General features: G+C 39.6%; 2 protein-coding genes across 4 annotated transcripts in view; one reads left to right on the top strand and one right to left on the bottom strand.

Moving 5' to 3' along the window:
* Positions 1 to 1,831: 1,831 nt before the first annotated feature.
* Positions 1,832 to 19,064, bottom strand: si:ch211-284e20.8 (uncharacterized protein LOC563738 homolog). 2 transcript variants are annotated; one of them, XM_056447595.1, is made up of 8 exons: positions 18,976 to 19,064; positions 13,055 to 13,279; positions 8,995 to 9,108; positions 8,323 to 8,401; positions 4,964 to 5,130; positions 4,759 to 4,872; positions 4,130 to 4,225; positions 1,832 to 2,663 (listed from the first exon to the last, which is right to left on the bottom strand). In XM_056447595.1, the coding sequence occupies exons 2-8, from the start codon at positions 13,253 to 13,255 to the stop codon at positions 2,517 to 2,519; spliced, it is 918 nt and encodes a 305-aa protein (XP_056303570.1). In that variant the 5' UTR covers positions 13,256 to 13,279; positions 18,976 to 19,064; the 3' UTR covers positions 1,832 to 2,516. The 2 variants fall into 2 exon arrangements, with proteins under 2 accessions (XP_056303570.1, XP_056303569.1); XM_056447594.1 differs by lacking the exon at positions 18,976 to 19,064 and having other exon boundaries at positions 13,055 to 13,346.
* Positions 19,031 to 19,791, top strand: part of hps3 (HPS3 biogenesis of lysosomal organelles complex 2 subunit 1) — a 39,388-nt gene continuing 38,627 nt past the window's right edge. For both annotated transcript variants that reach the window (XM_056447592.1, XM_056447593.1), the window contains exon 1: positions 19,031 to 19,247. In XM_056447592.1, the coding sequence (XP_056303567.1) occupies positions 19,031 to 19,247 (217 nt within the window). The remainder of the gene's footprint in view (positions 19,248 to 19,791) is intronic.

Genomic DNA, 19,791 nt, shown 5'->3' on the forward strand with positions numbered 1-19,791 from the left:
CAAGGCTGGATTTAGAGGGGTTTTGGCCACTTTCAGGCTGGTTTCCAGCCATTTCCAGCCTGGTCTTATCTGGTCAGGCTTGAAAATGACCAGCTAAAACCAGGTTGACCAGCCTGATTTAAGCTGGACACAGCTGGTTTTGGCTGGGCTCCCAGCCAGGCTAGGCTGGTCAAGCTGATTTTAGCTGGTCATCTGCCAGCCTGACCAGCTAAGACCAGGCTGGAAATGGAAGGAAACCAGCCTGGAAGTGGCCAAAACCCCTCTAAAACCAGCCAACCAGCCTAGGTTGGTTTAGGCTGTTTTTTTTCAGTAGGGCATTTCCGGAGATCGTAAATTATGTAGCCAGAAGTACATATGACTGCATTTTGTCTTTAAAACTAACGCTACGGGGCGATGTGATGCTGTTCCTTTTTGCGCTTACCAGCTGACCGATTTCCTTCATATGTACAACTTTCCTGCTGTTACCATTTTGTTCAGTAGCAAGCCATGTACGTCGGTGGACTTGAGACGCAGAGCGGAGTTGAACATGATGATGGGGTTGGTTCCAGAAATCAGGTAAAACAAAAATAGAAGTCAAAAAATTAAATAACAGGGTAAGAATGTGGTAAAATCTGAAAATGTAGTAAAAATCAAGTTGTCGCGAGGGCTTTTTTTCTGGAATGCTTTTGAAAACTGTGTCGGTTGGGTGGAGGGTGGGCAGTCGATCGGTCAGTGAGTCAGTCCACAGTGACCTCTGGTAGATTTATGTGAGAAGAGCAGGCACAAATGGCATCCGCAAGAAAAATTTGAGATCTCAAAAAGTATACGCAGTGGCCTCTGGAGGATTTGCAAAAACAGTAAGTCCAAAAATGTACCTACTAGGATGTATTTTGTACGTTTTCAGAATGAGCCTGGGTTGGTTAAAACAGTGATGAGAAGGGTAATCAAAAAAACAGCAGTCCAAGAGACGAATGTAATAACAGTCCAATGTAGGGATGGCACGCGACAGTTCAACATGGTGTAAAGATACCAAAGTGCAGATGATTCGAAACACTGCTCTGAAGCATTTCGAATCACCAGGTCATGTGACTCCATTAAATCACTTGATACACGTTCATACAACGTGGGTTATGAATACTCAATTTGCTTACCTATTTGTTTGTTGAAGTTTTCAGAGCAATATCTGAAAACTACCACTAGGTGGCTGTAGAAACGTGTTTCAACATGTTTCAAGGCCTCGACACATTTGCTTAGGGATGGCTAATGTGAAACTGATGTTTCGGCCAAAAGATCCAAAAGCGCAGGTGTTTCGAAACACCCAGGTCATGTGACTAAAGTGATTCAGGGGATTGTAGCATTTCACAAGCGTTTTAAGAATCTGTGTTTGAATGACAGGGTCAGAAACGTAATCTCGCACATAGCCAAGTGGACTGCACGCGTCTCAAGTACCGGGTACAAAAAATGTTTTGAAACACTGCTCTTAAGCATTTCGAAACACCCATTGTCATGTGACTAAAATGATTCAAATGATAGAGACATTTACAAGCTTTTCGAAACCTGGTGAATCTGTGTTTGATTGACAAAATAAAAACTCAATCACACATAACCTAGTGTGCAGTGTGCTGGCATATAGTGCAACTGTGCTGCAGGCGTCCCAAGTTCTAATCCTGGCTTGTACATTAGAAATTATGATTTGATGCCTATTATTAATGTTAATTTTATGATTAAAACACCAGATCTATTCACAAAGTTCATTTAAAAGTTAAGGCTGATTTATATTTCTGCGTCGAGTGCGTACGTGTGGTCACATAGCCCTCGCTGTGGCCATCGCCGACGCTGACTTCTCAAAAAAATTTAACTACACTTCGCAACAACGCGTAGCGCAAGCTCTGTGATTGGTTGGCTTGGTAACTGTGCCGAGTGTGGGCGGTGCTGAGAACCATGAGCCCAATGGAGCGATTGTTTACAAGTGTCAAGTCCCATGAAGGAGCTCCAGATGGAAACATTTGTTTTGTGTTTACGTCATGATTAAAGCTGTTGCACGTCTGCCGGTTCCTGCCTCTGAATGACCGAGTTTGAGCTACTTGTACATTAAGGTAGCATTCAGAAAACAAAACAATGCATAGAGTCTCGACACAGAGGAACATAACAGAACCTACTGCCAGCTAGCTTTTCGAAACGTTTTGAAGCCTCGACACATTTCCTTTAACTATATCAATGTCTCATGAAGCCAAGTTCTGACCACCACTAGTCCAAAGGCGGATACAAGACAGACCAAAACATAGAAAAACAAGGAGCAGGCTTGATAATGTCTAACATGAAACTACTACCTGCAGCTGTGTAAGAGTCCAGATTGTTTACAGCTGTAGATGGTAATCGGTGCAAAGCATGATGGGATGTGTAGTCCGGGTGAATGACTAGTGGAGCGTACATATAGCTGGAGTGCCCTCTAGTCAGGCTGGTGGGTACTCCAGCTAATACTCATGACATAATGAACATCTAGAGTGCTTCTTCAGACCGTCTGAATCAAGTCTGAATTAGAGATCCAGCTTTCTCAGGCCCAGGTGGTGTTTTCGGTCCCCCGGGCAGCTGCTGGACACCGGGGGGGCTCTGGGAGACGATGCATGGGATGGAGACAGGACATGCACTGATCCCGCAGGTCTGGAGACCTCTTGCTGAACAGCCTGGAGAAAAACAAAAACAAAAAGAATCCCAGATGTTCCCTTGTTTGTGGCTGATTTTGATGTTGACTCACACTGTATCCTAATAATTTAGCTGTCTGCATACCAAACGACAGAAACAAATAAATATCAGCCACTGCACTGCCAATGAAACGGTAAGAGTTAAACTCCAATTAATACAAATTTAACCTGTTTAACTTTATAAAAGTACACAGTCTGAGTGACTGATGTTGTTGTTAGTCACAGTTCTGACTTTTATTTTCAAACCATCTGCTAGTCAATTTATTTTTCAAGATCTGAGGTGAACTATCTGCTGCTGCTTTCAGTAGGATGGCAATAAATGTCATGTAAAATGGTATTTCAGGAGTTCACACTTAGATATTGCTTGATAATAATAGCAGGTTTGGCAGGGAGAGAACTCTGAGCTTGGAGATAGTTGAGCCCAGGGCTCCCGCCTGGTCAATGAGCATGTGAGGGGGTACAAGATCAGGAAGTTCTCGAGAGCTCCCCAAAATGCTTTATGACTCTAAACAGGAGTCGTGTATTCGAAGAAACCCACCAAAATTCTAGAAATGCTATATCCGGCTGCTGGATATAGCGGTTGGGAAAGAAAAAAGTAAAGAGGGCTCCTGCGGGAGCAAAGGGTGACACAGACTCCTGCATGAGCCCGAGCAGGCTTGGCGTGGGGAGGGTAATGAAGACTCCTGGGGGAGTTGAGGCTTGGGGAGACCCCAGCGGGAGTCAGAGCTGTTGGGTGGGCGGGATCCTGCTGGAGTCAGGGAAAAGGGAAGAGTTGATGAACACTTCGGCTGGATGGGGAGGTGAAGGGGGGCTAGGGAGAGGGCGGGGGTGTACTCGATTACTCGAAGAACACTCCTGGCAGAGATAAAGCCGGGAAGGGGCGGCAATATATATAATGGGGTAATGTAGGGCCAGGGGAGGGGGCGATGTGAAGACTCCTGAGGGAGTCAAAGCTCGTGGGCACTCCTGCGGGAGTTATAGATGCTGTCTCCAGCTGGAATCGGGGCAGATGAAGGGCAGGTGAAGACCCCAGCTAAAGGGTGAGTGGCACTTGTGCGATGCTCGAGGACCTCTCCTGCGGGAGCTGAAGCTTAGGAGTGACGGCATTATATATAAATATATATTTATTTGCATGGGTGCGCATAAAATAAATAAAATACACATAAATGAAAAATAGAAAATGAATACATAAATAAAATACATTTAAGCTAGAGCCGATGACGTGACTCTGGCTCGGGTTACAGCTCGGGTTGGTAGAGCTATATTTGGCCAGCTCAGCAGGAGTCAGGGAAGGTGAGAGGGCGGTGGAGACTCCTGCTGGAGGGTGACAGGTGAAGTCAGTGCTCTGGAAATGCTCCCGCGGGAGCGAGAGCATGGGAGTGGCAGCACTGTATATAAATATATATTTATAGTAACATTATCATGTTTATTTACTGTAAACCACTCACCACTGGCTGAAAGATTTCACATTTAACCTCTACAAGAACTTTGATCTCCAGCGTGTCGTCAGCAGTGATGTGTGAACCAGAGCAAAACCCCTTGAGCTTAAGAAGGAGGAAAACATGAATGTTTTAATGGCATTACTTTCAACTCATACTTGATAAATATGTTTGGATTTCAAATGTATACCTTTATGAAAAATAAACCATGGTTTAATTACAGTAACCATAACTAAACTATGTTTTTTTCTGGTAGTAAAACCATAACTACAAAAATAAGTATAGTTTTACTATAGCATTTGAAATAAAACTATTGTAACTTTATGGCTTTACGAAATTTGATGAAAAACTGTAGTAACTAAGAAGTTAACCATGGTTTTACTACAGCATTTGAAGTAAAACCATAGTAATTTTAAAATTAACCATGGTTTTACTACAGCATTTGAAGTAAAACTATAGTAATTTTAAAATTAACCATTGTTTTACCACAGCATTTGATGTAAAACCATAGTAACTACAAAATAAACCAGGGTTTTGATATGCCATTTGAAGTAAAACCAGTTTGATTATAGTAAAACCAATGTAAATGTCCATAAGGGTAATCAGATTTGGACTGTACTGATGAAATGAGCTCTTACAGCTGAGTGTGAGACCTTCGGTGGGCACTGCGTTAGGTCAATTTCAGAGCTGTTTCTCCTGCACTCGCTCTCTTGAATGATGAACTCCACAAAGTACGACGGACCCACAACCCACTGCAAAACACACAACACACAAGCCTGTTGCCACACACCTGTGTTTCAGGAAAAACCCAGGTGATCCACAGACTCTCCAGTGTTGAAGTACCTGCATGCTGGCTGCTGTTATATTGATGAGAGTAAAGAGATGTGGGAAAGTGCTCTCTTTGTTGTATTTCTGCAGGGCCAGCTGTGTGGTCTCGGAAATTACTGGATCATCCAGCCGTTCTGCAGTAGGACAGTCGGGGCAAGCGTCTAATATCGCTCGAGCTGTCACTGGAAAATAGCGAGCAAAGTCAGCACTTTACAAAGTCACTATTTCAGTGTATTACACCAATGGAGAAAGCATTAAGACAGACGATCTTCAGGTAAAGTAAGGAATAAAGTACATCCCGGTGGCTGTTAACACAGATTATTACAGCCTGACAGGTTTATTAGCAGCTGTTGTATGCAACCCAGGCTTATTTTGATTACGTACCCCTATATAAATTTCTGGAAAGAGCAAAATACGTCCCAAGAGCTACGTTTTTTGCAGTTTTTGTTTTCGCGAATCCACCAGCTGTATATGCTTTTTCAGATCTCAAATTTGTGCCATTCGAGCCTGCTGTTTTTACGTAAATCCACCAGAGGCCGCTGTCGACTGACCAACCGACCGACCACCCATCCTCTCCCTTCCCTAAACCCAACCAATAGTATTTTAAAAAGCACCAGTGCCCACCCCCTTCCCTAAACCCAACCGCAGTGTTTTGAAAAGCAATACAGAAAAAGAAAAGCCCTCGCGGCCCCCTGATTTTTACCACATTTTTAGATTTTACCACATTCTCACTCTGTTATTTACTTGTTTATTTTATTTTTTGGCTTCTGTCTTTGTCCTACCTGCTTTCTGAAAGTGTTCTTCACCAGACACAAACACCGTCGTCGCGGTCAACTTCGCTCTGCATCTCAAGTCCGCCGACGTATGTGTCAAGCTACCGGATAAACTAGTAAAAGTGAAAAAGCCGTCCATACGGAGGTAACTGCATCATACCGCCCTGTAAACATCGTTTTAAAGACAAAAGGCAGCAATGCATACATCTGGCTACATAATTCGCAATCTCCAGAAATGTATATAGGGGGACGTTTTCAGAATGATCCTAGGTTGTTTGTGTGAGACTGATGGGTTTATTCTGTGAAAACAACCCAAATGGATGTGCTTTATCCTGCTTATCACATGCTCCAAAATATTAAAATTAAGACACACAACGTTTTTCTGAGCTATAATAGCTTAATAATTCTGTAATTAAACACAAAGCTGACAGAAAGGAAACTGGGTGAATGAAGTATACACTAACCTGCACATTAAACAGTCACAAGAAGGCGCCAAAGAGTTGAAAACGCAAAGCTGACAGAAACGAAACCACTTGAATGATACTAACCTGCATATTGTTCATTCACAAGATGGTGCAGAACAGTCAAAAAAGACAACACAGGCTCATTGTGGAAACGTACCCCTGTCTACATTTCTTGAAAAACACAAATATGTACATGGGGATATGTCTGGCTGCATTTGTGTAAGAAACCAAAGCTACAGGGCGGAATAACGCCACCAACAGCTTCTGTTCCTTTTTAAGCTACCATAGATCGCTTACCACTGTGTGAATGACTTTTCTGGTGTTACCAGTTTGCCCAGTAGCTCACCATGTACGTTGATGAACTTGGGATGCAAAACGGATGTGGACCACAACAACAGGATTCAAATCCAGCAAAGAATGTTTCCAGAAACAAATAAAAAAATACAGGCTGAAAATGTGGTAAAACCTGAAAAAGTGGTAAAAACTTGCATCAGTGCTTCTGAAAACACTATCGGTTGGGTTTAGGGAAGGGGTTGAGTGGGTCAGTCGGCCAGTCGGCCAGTCAGTCGACAGCAAGCTGATGGGTTGAAGTGTAAATTGCACCCTCTGGTGGATTTACGTGAAAAGAGAATGCACAAATATGGAGTCAGATCAGTCTCAAAAATAATACATTTGCAAAAAATGAAACTCATTCATGCATAGCACAATTTACATTTAAACAATCCAATTCTAAAAATCCTATATGTAATTAAATAATTAAATGTGTTTTGAATTTACGAATTGGGTTTGTGTACTTACAATTTTTATAAATATAATTTTTAAATTATATTTCTGAATTGTGTTTTAGAATTGACAAATATTGTTTTGTGTGTTGAAATTACGGACTGGATTTGTGTATTTATGAATTGTGTTTTGAATTTACGAATTGTATTTTGAATTTATGATTTGGATTTGCATATGTATGAATTGTATTTTGAATTTACGAATTGCATATGTGTATTTAAGAATTTAATTTTGTAAATGTGAATTGAGTATAAATTTTATTTCGTAAATGTATTATTTTTTAGACTGATCTGGCTCCATACGTAAATGACCCACACAAGAGAAATTTGAGATAATCAAAAAAGTATACACAGCGGCCTCTGGTGGACTTGAGCACACTAAAACTGCGAGCAGACGTACCTCCGGGTACGTATTTTGCTGTCCCCAGAAATGTATACCTGGGTACAGATCAACTATGAGTCAGGGTTGAAAAAAACGTGGCTTGACAGACAAGTAGATACATATATATGCTCACCAACTGCTCATTAACGCAAATTTTTAATCCGCCATTTACATGGCATCAACTCATGTAGACATGATCAAGATAATCTGCTGCAGTTCAAACAGAGCATCAGAATGGGGAAAAAAAGGTGATTTAAGTGACTTTGAACATGGCATGGTTGTTGGTGCCAGACGGGCTGGTCTGAGTATTTCAGAAACTGTTGATCTACTGGGATTTTCACACACAACCATCTCTAGGGTTTACAGAGAATGGTCAGAAAATGAGGAAATATCCAGTGAGCGGCAATTCTGTGGGTGCAAATGCCTTGTTGATGCCAGAGGTCAGAGGAGAATGGCAACAGTAACTCAATTAACCACTCATTACAACAGAGGTATGCAGAAAAGCATCACTGAATGCACAACACCTTCAACCTTGAGGCAGATGGGCTAAAGCAGCAGAATACCACACCTGTCAGCTAAGAACAGGAAACTGAGGCTACAGTTCACAGTCTCAGCAAAATTGGACAATAGAAGATTAAAGAAACGTTGCCAATTCTAGTACCTTGTTGAATCTATGCCATAAAGGATTAAGGCGGTTCTGAAGGCAAAAGGGGTCCAACCCGGTACTAGTAAGGTGTACCTAATAAAGTGGCCGGTGAGTGTATTTGAAGCCTTACTGCTACTAGTACAACTAAAGCATTTTAATACTTTTTTTTCCCCCTAAAACCCCCAAAACAAAACACAAACCCTCAGACAAATGTTTGTGCAGTGATCTGTTTTCAAGTCTTTTCTAAGAGGTGATGAAACTCAGCTTATGTTGTGTCTAGAATATTGGAGATAAGTGTGTGTGCTGTTGAACGCAGACTCAGCAAACCTTGTTGGACGCTGCAGTTGTAATTCTGAACTTTGATCGTGCTCTCAAGGGAAACGGAGGCTTCACACGTCCCGAATGCCTAATTTAGTTCAGATAACTGTAAATGTTATTCAAACTGAATATAAATAAAAATATCTGTTAATGAACAGTTTCTGTGTTTCATGAATCACAAGCGTTTTCCGTTTATTTATGGTTGTGAATTGCATTATGGGATGTTGATCTCTGCTCTGTCGACTTTAAATGTTGAAAATTCAACTTTACAGTTTAAGAAAGTGACTTTTATTGACATTTTAGTAGTTTGAAATAATATTATAATGTATGAGAATTAATATCTAGAGAAATAAGTCTGTAAAATAACAGAAAGTGTACTGGCAGTTTGTTACAAGGTTTCTGTAGCGTAATATACAACACCGACACAGACAATGTATGAAAAATGTTCAGAAATGTCAATTTTTTTCAACTTTTCAAACTTAAAAGTTGCTGGAAGAAAGATTATGATCCCATAATGCAACTCAAAAGCATAAACAAACCGGAGAATATAACAAAAAAAACATGAATCACAGAATATGGAAAACTGCTCATTTACGGATATTTTTCACAGTGCATGTACAGTGCAAAATAACTGTATGAAATTTATAATTTAATGTTGTAATAAAATGGTAAAACACTTACCGGTAAATCACCAACGTTCTTAACAGCACAGGATTTCCATTTCTTCCGGCTGATCACATGACATTGTGTTGCCAGAACATCTATGGTCAGGTATAAGTGATTTATACCATCTGCCTATCAGAACATGTAAAATAAGCATAAAAAAACAAGCTTCATTGTGCATCTATGGTATTGAAACTTGTTGAATGTCTTTTCATCTTTTAGTTCCAAAATATAGATATAGATATGAGCAATATCACACTCGTAGCAGTGCGATATGGCTGTATATTGGCACTGGTGGGAGGTGTGCGTTGGCTTGAGTGCCTTAGTGTCCCACCAGTGATGATATACAGCCGCATTGCACTGCTACTCGTGAGATATTGTGTTTATACAGTACTTCGGCGGCATAATCATGTATATAATAAAGAAAATCAAACACTGAGTCTAAAAATCCAGTTGTATGAGGAACTACTTTCTTCCGCCATTCATACACATCTTCAGCTGACGTCAGAACAGCAGAAACTGTTGGTACTTCACCAACATCACTTTAGAGCTAGTATTTGAATGATTCTCTAGCGTAATGTCTAAAGTGATGACAAAACAGGAGATTTTGCTCACACTTTAAGATTATAAGGATGAACGGCATGAAATGCCATCAGTCTACAGAGATTTCCCAGTATTTCTCTGATGCAATTGGGAGATCACATTAAGTAATCCTGAAAAAGCCAAAGCAGCTCAAACACTACCAGATTACTGTTGTGTTTGTGCTAAGGAAAATTGGTAAACACGTGCGAGCATTTCTTCTTTCTTTCTTTTTACTGAACTATACTGCATTAACGAAAACAGGAGACGCATTAGAAACAAACAGATGGTCAACCAAAAAGTATCTCAGGGTTATACAAAGAGTGGCCAACACAAAATACATACATTCCTGAAATGTCAGTCCCATTTCACACTCAATACACTACAATTACTATGGTGTAAATACAGCACTGCAACATACAAAAGAGAGAGATTGACTTAGAATGTCACTTACCAGTTTTATAATTTTTATAATGATTTGATCAGCTGTACTTATATGCATTATGCAGTCTCTGTCGCCATCTTGTGGATGGACAACGTCAACCGCCTTTTCTCTGCTTAATGACAGGCTAATGCCCGCCAACACGATGTCTCTCAGAAATTGTAAATATTTAAAATAGGTACTGTCCTATATAATCCTTATATATCCATTGAAACGTACATTGAAAAAATGCTGTTTTTCTCCCTCTAAGGACTTTCTTTGGTCAGTACAAACATGCTGAGGGCGGCCGATCCACTGAATCCGATGCTCCAAAATAATAAATATTTTAAAACAGGCACTGTCCGTATAAATAAACTGCATTCAGCTCCATTCTCGACTAAAAAAGCCTCAAAAGTACATTATGTTGTCCAACAGCTACAGTATTTGTCAAACTGTAGAGTGTTATCTGCTTGTTGCTGTATGTGGGCGAAGTAATACACAAGGGTGAAGGGTGGAGAGGCTGGATGAGTGCTGTTATTTGCACAATATCAGATTCAAGAACCAGACAGAACTGTTGTATATACAGTTAGGGCCATAAATATTGGGACATTGACACAATTCTAATATTTTTGGCTCTGAACACTAACACAATGGATTTGAAATGAAACAAACAAGATGTGCTTGAACTGCAGACTATCAGCTTTAATTTAAGGGTATTTACCTGCAAATCAGGTGAACGCTGTAGGAATTACAACAGTTTTCATATGTGCCTCCCACTTGTTAAGGGACCAAAAGTAGTTGGACAGAATACTAATCATAAATCAAATTTTCACTTTTTAATACTTGGTTGCAAATCCTTTGCAGTCAATTACAGCCTGACATCTAGAACGAATAAACATCATCAGACGCTGGTTTACATTCCTTGTGGTGCTCTGCCAGGCCTTTACAGCAACTGTTTTCAGTTCCTGTTTGTTCTTGGGGCATTTTCCCTTCAGTTTTGTCTTCAGCAAGTGAAATGCATGCTCAATCAGATTCAGATTAGGTGATTGACTTGGTCATTGCATTCCACTTCTTTCCCCTCAAAAACTCTTTGGTTGCTTTTGCAGTACGCTTTGGGTCATTCCCCATCTGCTCTGTGAAGTGCAGTTCAATGAGTTCTGAAGCATTTGGCTTCATATGAGAAGAAAATATTACCTGAAACACTTCAGAATTCATCCTGCTGCTTCTGTCAGCAGTCACATCATCAGTAAATACAAGAAAACCAGTTTCTTAGACAGCCATACATGCCCACACCATGACACTACTACCATCGTACTTCACTGCTTAGGATCCTGAGCAGTTATTTCCTTCTCCATACTCTTCTCTTCCCATCACTCTGGTACACTGTTCCAGCATTGTGAAGGCTTATTTAGAACTCTAATCTGGCCTTCCTGTTTTTGAGGCTCACCAATGGTTTAGATCTTGTGGTGAACCTACTGTATTCATTCTGGTGTAGTCTTCTCTTGATTGTTGATTCTGACACACATACACCTTCCTCCTGGAGAGTGTTCTTGATCTGTCCAACTGTTGTGAAGGGTGTTTTCTTTACCAGGGAAAGAATGCACTGGTCGTCCACCACAGTTGTTTTCCGTGGTCTTCCGGGTCTTTTGGTCCTGCTGAGCTCACTGGTTTGTTTTTTCCAACACAATCTCACGCCAATTCGCAACTTTTGGGTTTAGTGGCTAATTCGTTTGAATTTGTACGATCTAATTCATACAATATAGTACGATTTGCTCATCCCCCAATGACGGTTGGGTTTAGGGGTGGGGTTAGGTGCCACGCCTCCTTTTTAAAATAGTACAATTTCGTACGACTGAATTTGTACGAATTAGCCACTAAACTAACAAAACGTAAAATACTTACGTTTTCTCGTGAGATCAGGCTGGTTTTTTCTTATTAAAAATGTTCCAAATAGTTGTTTTGGCTGAACCAAAATCTCTGTTATGGGTTTGTTTTGTTTTTTCAGCGTAATGATGGCTTGCTTGACTGATAGTGACAGCTCTTTGGATCTCATCCTGAGATTTGACAGTAACAGATTCCAAATGCAAATAGCACACTTAAATTTGAATACTGAACCGTTTATCTGCTCGATGTATTTGGGATATGAGGGAATAACACACACCTGGCCAAGGAACAGCTGAGAAGCCAATTGTCCAATTACTTTTGGTCCCTTAACAAGTGGGAGGCACATATGCAAACTGATGTAATTCCTACACCGTTCACCTGATTTAGATGTAAATACCCTCAAATTAAAGCTGACAGTCTGCAGTTAAAGCATCTTGTTCGTTTCATTTCAAATATATTGTGTTGGTGTATAGAACCAAAAAGGTTAGAATATATACACACACTTACAGTATCGGTTAAAAGTTTGGGGTCAGTTTTTTGTTTTCATGTTTTTTTTTTAAGAAAATTATTCTGTTAATCAAAGCGGCATTTAATAAATGTAAAAATTCATAAATAACTGTTTTGTTATTGTATGTAGTTTCAAATTGAATTATTACTATTACTATTACTATATAATTATTACCAGTGATTATTACTTTTATTACTATTGCCATTAATAATAATAATAATAATAATAATAATAATAATAATAATAATAATAATAATAATAATAATAATAATAATAATAATATTAATAATAATTAATAATTAATATTAGAGTGATTTCTGAAGGATCATGTAACTGAAGACTGGAGTAATGAAGCTGAAAATTCATCTTTAAATTCACTGGAAAAAATGATTAAATTAAATTATAAACTACTTTTGAACAGTTATTTAACAGTGCAATAACATTTCACAATTTGTACTGTATTTTTGATTAAGTAAATGCAGCTTTGGTGAGTAGGATAAGCTTAATTTAAACCATTTATATATAAATATATACACACACACACACACACACACACACAATTTATTATTTACTAGTAATGAAGAGTATTTATAATAAATAGTATTAATAAAAAGTATATATACACATATAGAAAGCTTAACATTTTCAAATGAATCCACATAATTGGCACTAATATCATCGCTCACCTTTTTGTCTAGCTTGACATCGTATATTCGGTTGAGTGTCAGGATATATCCTTCCTGTCTGTCTGCATTGATCTGCTCTAGGGCTTCCTCCGCCGCCTTCACCACGGTGGCATCCTGGCATTTATCAGTCATTTGATTGGTGCTGCCATCTTGCCAAAACACACACACCAACAGGACCAAGAGGAAAGGCCGCATCCACATCTCTGTATATCTCACACAGGTTTGCTAGAAAGCAGTCAAAGACATGGCAGAGAAATACAGTTCAAGTCTTTCACAAACCACTGAACTTTCACCTGCGGCTATCAGCAAACACAGCATTGTTGATCTGACACGGCGGCTGTCTGCTGGCTAGTAAACAGTGATGCAACGCAGGTCAAAATCACAGAACTAAAGACTTTGTGACCCCCCTTTACACCTGCCATTAAACATGAACAGAACTGCATGCTTTATCTTCCATAGAAAAACATCCCTACTGTATATTAACTAATATTGACTGGTATTACAAATGCTCTTTTTCATCTGAAATATCCATGAACATGATTTATTTTAACAATAAATATAAGGATCAGAAGTGAGGAAGTGGAAGGTTATGATCACTTTAATTTGGTTTGTGGGTCTTGAAGGGATAGTTCCCCTCAAAATGAAAAGTCTGTCATGGTTTTATTGTTTGTTCATTTTCAGGCAACTGTTACAATTGATTATTGGGATTAGTTTCATCTATGTTCTGGTTTTGAACAAATTCTGCAATTAGATTTGTGACAGATCAATTATCCCAGTTATGAATTTGCATGTCTATACTAACTAGAACAAACAAATGTATTCTGTTAAACTCTGTGTGATTTTATGCATGATTTTTTTAAAAATATGATTGCCTTATCACAGTGTTTCCCAACCCTGTTCCTGAAGGCACACCAACAGTCCACATTTTCAACCTGTCCCTAATCAAACACACCTGAATCCTCTAATCATAACATCAGAAGAGACCCCAACACCTGAAGTTAATGGGTCAGAAAAGGGAGACATCCAAAATATGTACTGTTGGTGTGCCTTCAGGAACAGGGTTGGGAAACACTGCCTTATCATATCTATAATGATGCTTTGAACAATCTGAACTGTATAAAAGGCTATAGAAATAAAGGTGAATAAAGCTGATCTAGAACAGCGGTGTTCAATCCTGCTCCTGAAGGGCCACTATGCTGTCCTAATTAACAGAAGTTTTGGTAACACATTATTTTGATGGTCCATTTGAGTATTAGTAGACTGTCTGCTTAATATCTTAATATACTGCTCCTTCAACAGACATTTAACTGACTATAAGAAACTTTGCAAGTACATGTCAACTTACACTAACACCACCCTAACAGTCTACTAATAATCTAATGAGAATCAGTTGGCATATAGATGCAATGTAACTTAAATTTAACAAACAGACCATCAAAATAAAGTGTGACCGAAGTTGCTCTAATAATCTATCATTTATGCAAGGCAGATGTAAAGGTAAATATAAATCTAAATAAACATGCAAATTTGAATTGATCCCTTTAGCTTCTTGTCATATATACTCACCGGCCACTTTACTAGGTACACCTTACTAGTATCGGATCGGATCCAATTTGCCTTCAGAACTGCCTTAATCCTTCACGTCATACATTCAACAAGATACTGGAAATATTACTCAGAGATTTTGCTACATATTGACATGATAGCATCACACAGTTGCTGCAGATTTATCAGCTGCACATGTATGATGTGAATTTCCCGTTCCACCACATCCCAAAGGTGCTCTATTGGATTGAGCTCTGGTGACTGTGGAGGCCATTTGAGTACAGTTAACTCATTGTCGTGTTCAAGAAAGCAGTCTGAGATGATTCACGCTTTATGACATGGAGCGTTATCCTGCTGGAAGTAGCCATCAGAAGATGGAGACACTGTGGTCATAAAGGGATGGACATGGTCAACAACAATACTCAATACTTCTATTCTCAATTGGTACTATTGAACCCAAAGTGTGCCAAGAAAATATCCCCCACACCATTACACCACCACCAGCCTGAACCATTAATAAAAGACAGGATGGATCCATGCTTTCATGTTGTTGACCTCAAATTCTGACCCTACCATCCGAATGTTGCAGCAGAAATCGAGACCAGGCAACATTTCTCCAATCTTCTATTGTCCAAATTTGGTGAGCCTGTGTGAATTGTAGCCTCAGTTTCTTGTTCTTTGCTGACAGGTTTGGTATTCTGCAGCTGCAGCCCATCTGCCTCAAGGTTGGACATGTTGTGCGTTCAGAGATGCTCTTCTGCAGACCTCGGTTGTAACGAGTGGTTATTTGAGTTACTGTTGCCTTTCTATCAGCTGGAACCAGTCTGGTCATTCTCCTCTGACCTCTGGCATCAACAAGGCATTTGCTCTCACAGAACTGCCGCTCACTGGATGTTCTCTCTTTTTCAGACCATTCTCTGTAAACCCTGGAGATGGTCATGCGTGAAAATCCCAGTAGATCAGCAGTTTCTGAAATACTCAGACCAGCCCATCTGGCATCAACAACCATGCCACGTTCAAAGTCACTTAAATCACCTTTCTTCCCCATTCTGATGCTCGGTTTGAACTGCAGCAGATCATCTTGACCATTTCTACATGCCTAAATGCATTGAGTTGCTGCCATGTGATTGGCTGATTCAAAAAGCAGTTGAACAGGTGTACCTAATAAAGTGGCCGGTGAGTGTAGACATTAGAGTGCAGAATGGCTTTCTTTATTGTCTTGAATATTTTATATGTATGACAATTTTATGTGTGTGTTAACATCACATGCATTTAAATTACCATTAAAATGATCTTGCATGGGGCAGCACGGTGGCACAGTGGGTAGCATGATCACCTCACAGCAAGAAGGTCGCTGGTTCGAGCCTCGGCTGGGTCAGTTGGCATTTCTGTGTTTAGTTTGCATGTCTCCCCCGTGTTGGTGTGGGTTTCCTCCGGGTGCTCTGGTTTCCCCCACAGTCCAAAAAACGTGATTTGGGTAGGCTAAATTGTCCGTAGTGTATGAGAGTGTGTATGAGTGTGTGTGGATGTTTCCCAGTGATGGGTTGCAGCTGGAAGGGCATCTGCTGTGTAAACACATATGCTGGATAAGTTGGCGATTCATTTCACTGTGGTGACCCCAGATTAATAAAGAGACTAAGCCGACAAGAAAATTAATGAATGATCATACTTTTAAATGCTACTACTTTTACACGCTTTGATAGACTACAAGCTACTGACCTGTGTGTGCCCCCTCTTTGAAATATTAGTTGCTGTATTTGATTTTAAAGAAGGATACAACACCTATGAATTGAATTGAGAGTAAACCATTCTCCCAAGTTTCATGAGAGACAGTGTGAAGACTTATTTGTGCTCAAAACACTGATGCCTTTATGCCTTTATTATTTCACTGTTATTAGCAGGAAGCTATAAGCTAGTTTGCGGTTCTTGCATATTCAACCACAGTGCAATGTTCAGTTTAACTCAAGTAAAACAACAGGAGAATAATCTGGCGGGTCACGGTGTTCATTATTTTTGCCTGATCATCACAAGACTGAGGCATGTGATATTGATCAGGCTATTAAACACATCCAGCACATACAGACTGCTCTTAAGCATGTCATATTTGTTTGTACTCCAGAGGGCGATCATTGGCCCAAAACACGTAGTTCTCCATTAAAATATGTGGAAAATTAGTAAAACATCTGAACTTGCTCAAGTACAATCATTTAAATCGTTTGCTACTGGTCTCTGCTTTCTTGAGTACCAATTAAAAGTAACTCCTTACACCTCTATTAAATGTCTTTTAAAAATGCTCATCTACTACACACTGCGATTGATGTCCTCTGAACAGCGGTGAGAAAAGTAACACCTTCCTCCTGTCAACGCTATTTCTGTAATTTCAGCAGTCAGTTCATTGATTTATTAATAACATCATCAACAAATTATTTATTTATAACATCTCGATAGTTACACGGAAAAATGTAAACCTTAAACGAGTGGAAAATACACTGTAAGTAGTTTAGACTGATGAATTATAGGTAACAACAAAATATATAGTTTTCTTGTCATACTTTTCAATGCATAATTTAACACATAGGTGTCAAACTCAATTACTGGAGGGCCGCAGCTCTGCACAGTTTTGCTCCAACCTTAATCAAACACAGCTGATCCAACTAATCAAGGCGATCAAGATTCTTTTGAACACTTTGATTAGTTGGATCAGCTGTGTTTGATTAGGGCTGGAGCAAAACTGTGCAGAGCTGAGAATTGAGTTTGACACCTAGGATTTAACACCGAGCATTTTTAAAACACCCACAAAATCACAAACGCCAACTTCTGCTCTGCAGACTTTATTCTCACAATGTTAACAATCCTAACACCTCTCTTGTTTTTGAAAATGAGTCATTTTTTTGTTATTGTTTGTTATATAGAGAAAATAGAAAAACTGAACATAATGACAAAACTTTACAAATTACATTTCAACCAGCTCAACACAACAGTGTCATATTCAATTCAGATTATATATATCAGTTATTAAAAATGAGTTATTAAAACTATTATATTTAGGAATGTGTGAAAAAAAATCTTCTCTCCGTTAAATAGAAACGGGGGCTAATAATTCAGGGGGGCCAATAATTCTGACTTCAACTGTACATATACACTCACTGGCCACTTTATTAGCTACACTTATTAGTACTGAGTTTGACCCCCTTTTGCCTTCAAACCTGCCTTAATGCTTCGCTTCGTGGCATAGATTCAACAAGGTACTGGAAATATTCCTCAGAGATTTTGGTCCATTTCATACCTGCCAATGCTCCTGTTTTTCCCGGGAGTCTCCCGTATTTCAGACCCATCTTCCGCCACCTTCCAGTTTGTTATTTCTCCCAGAAAACTCCCGTAACTTCTGCAGACCTCTGTTGTAACGGGTGGTTATTTGAGTTTCTGTTGCCTTTCCATTAGCTGCAACCAGTCTGGCCATTCTCCTCTGACTTCTGGCATCAACAAGGCATTTGCGCTCACTGGATATTTTCTCTTTTTCGAACCATTCTCTGTAAACCCTAGAGATGGTTGTGCGTGAAAATCCCAGTAGATCAACAGTTTCTGAAATACTCAGACCAGCCCGTCTGGCAACAACCATGCCACGTTCAAAGTCACTTAAATCACTTTTCTTCCCCATTCTGATGCTCGGTTTGAACTGCAACAGATCGTCCTGATCATGTCTACATGCCTAAATGCATTGAGTTGCTGCCATTTGATTGGCTAATTCGAAATTTGCTTTAAGGAGCAGTTGGACAGGTGTACCTAATAAAGTGGCCGGTGAGTGTATGTACGTATATGAAAAAGTTACATAAAATAACAATTACAAAAAAAATCTACATTTAAAGTATTTGGTTAATGCAATGATATTATTAAAATCGTGAAGGGGAAAAAAGGGTTATGTTCTTTGCCATAAAAAGCTCTTTAACTATGTAATATTTTAAAGTTTTTATTAATAGAAGATTTTATTTTACTGTATTTTATTTTGTATTGTGTTTTATTCTTGTATTTATTTATTTATTTTGTTTTGTATTCTTATTTTATATTTGTTTATCAAGGTTTGTTTTTCTTTTTTGTAATGCTTCTATTTGGTCTCCTTATAATTGTTATTTTTCTTGCTAACGTTTACTTGGTATTATGTATCTTTTTTTAAGCATAATATTAATTTAATGAATTAATGATGGAATGAATAAATGAATAAATGAATGAATAAATAAATAAATAAATAAATAAATAAATAAATAAATAGCACCTCATGTGTCATTCAGCTTCCGGGCCACTGTAAGTCACGCCCACTGTAAACCCCTGTGTGCTTCGAGCCGTGACTCTGCCGGATCCGCCCCGGTGTTTGCGCTCACCTCTTCCGTGATTCTCCTCCGTGATGTAGCCACCGCCGGTACCGGAGCTGTAGAAATGGTCCACGTCTACAACTGCCACCCGTTCGAGGCGCAGCGGATCGTGTCGGCGGAGCAGGAACCTGGGCTGGTGTGCTGCGGCGGTGGGGCGCTGTTCGTGGTGAGCGCTGGAGGCTGCAAGATAGAGGCGTTTGACCTGCGGCGAGAGGAGAGTCCGGTCATCTGCCGGTTCAGCTGCGCGGGGACCGTGCTCAGCCTGCAGCACAGCGCCGTGGGTCAGTGCGCAGAGACACCACTACTGCTACACAAATAAGTTACTGCTAAACAACTTCTACATCACTACTGCTACACAACTACTGCACAATACACTAATGCTACACTACTACTGTTATACTACTACATACTACACAACTACATACTACTGACAACAACACTACTACTACATACTAAACTACTGCTAAACAAATGTTACACTGCTGTTACACTACTGCTACTGCTACACAACTACAGCTAAACTACTTCTACACTAATGATACGCTACTGCTACACAACTACTGCTACACTATTGCACACTACACTATTGCTACACAACTACTACACTACTGCTACACTACTACATACTACACTACTGTTAAACAACTGCTACAGTACTGTTACACTACTGCTACACAACTACTGCTGCTACACAACTACAGCTAAACTACTGCTACACTAATGATACATTACCGCTACTGCTACACAACTACTGCTACACTATTGCACACTACACTTTTGCTGCACTACTACTGCTGCACAACTACTACACTACTACATACTACA

This window comes from Danio aesculapii, chromosome 22 (genome assembly GCF_903798145.1).
Source record: "Danio aesculapii chromosome 22, fDanAes4.1, whole genome shotgun sequence".
In the NCBI taxonomy this organism is placed as follows: Eukaryota; Metazoa; Chordata; class Actinopteri; order Cypriniformes; family Danionidae; genus Danio; species Danio aesculapii.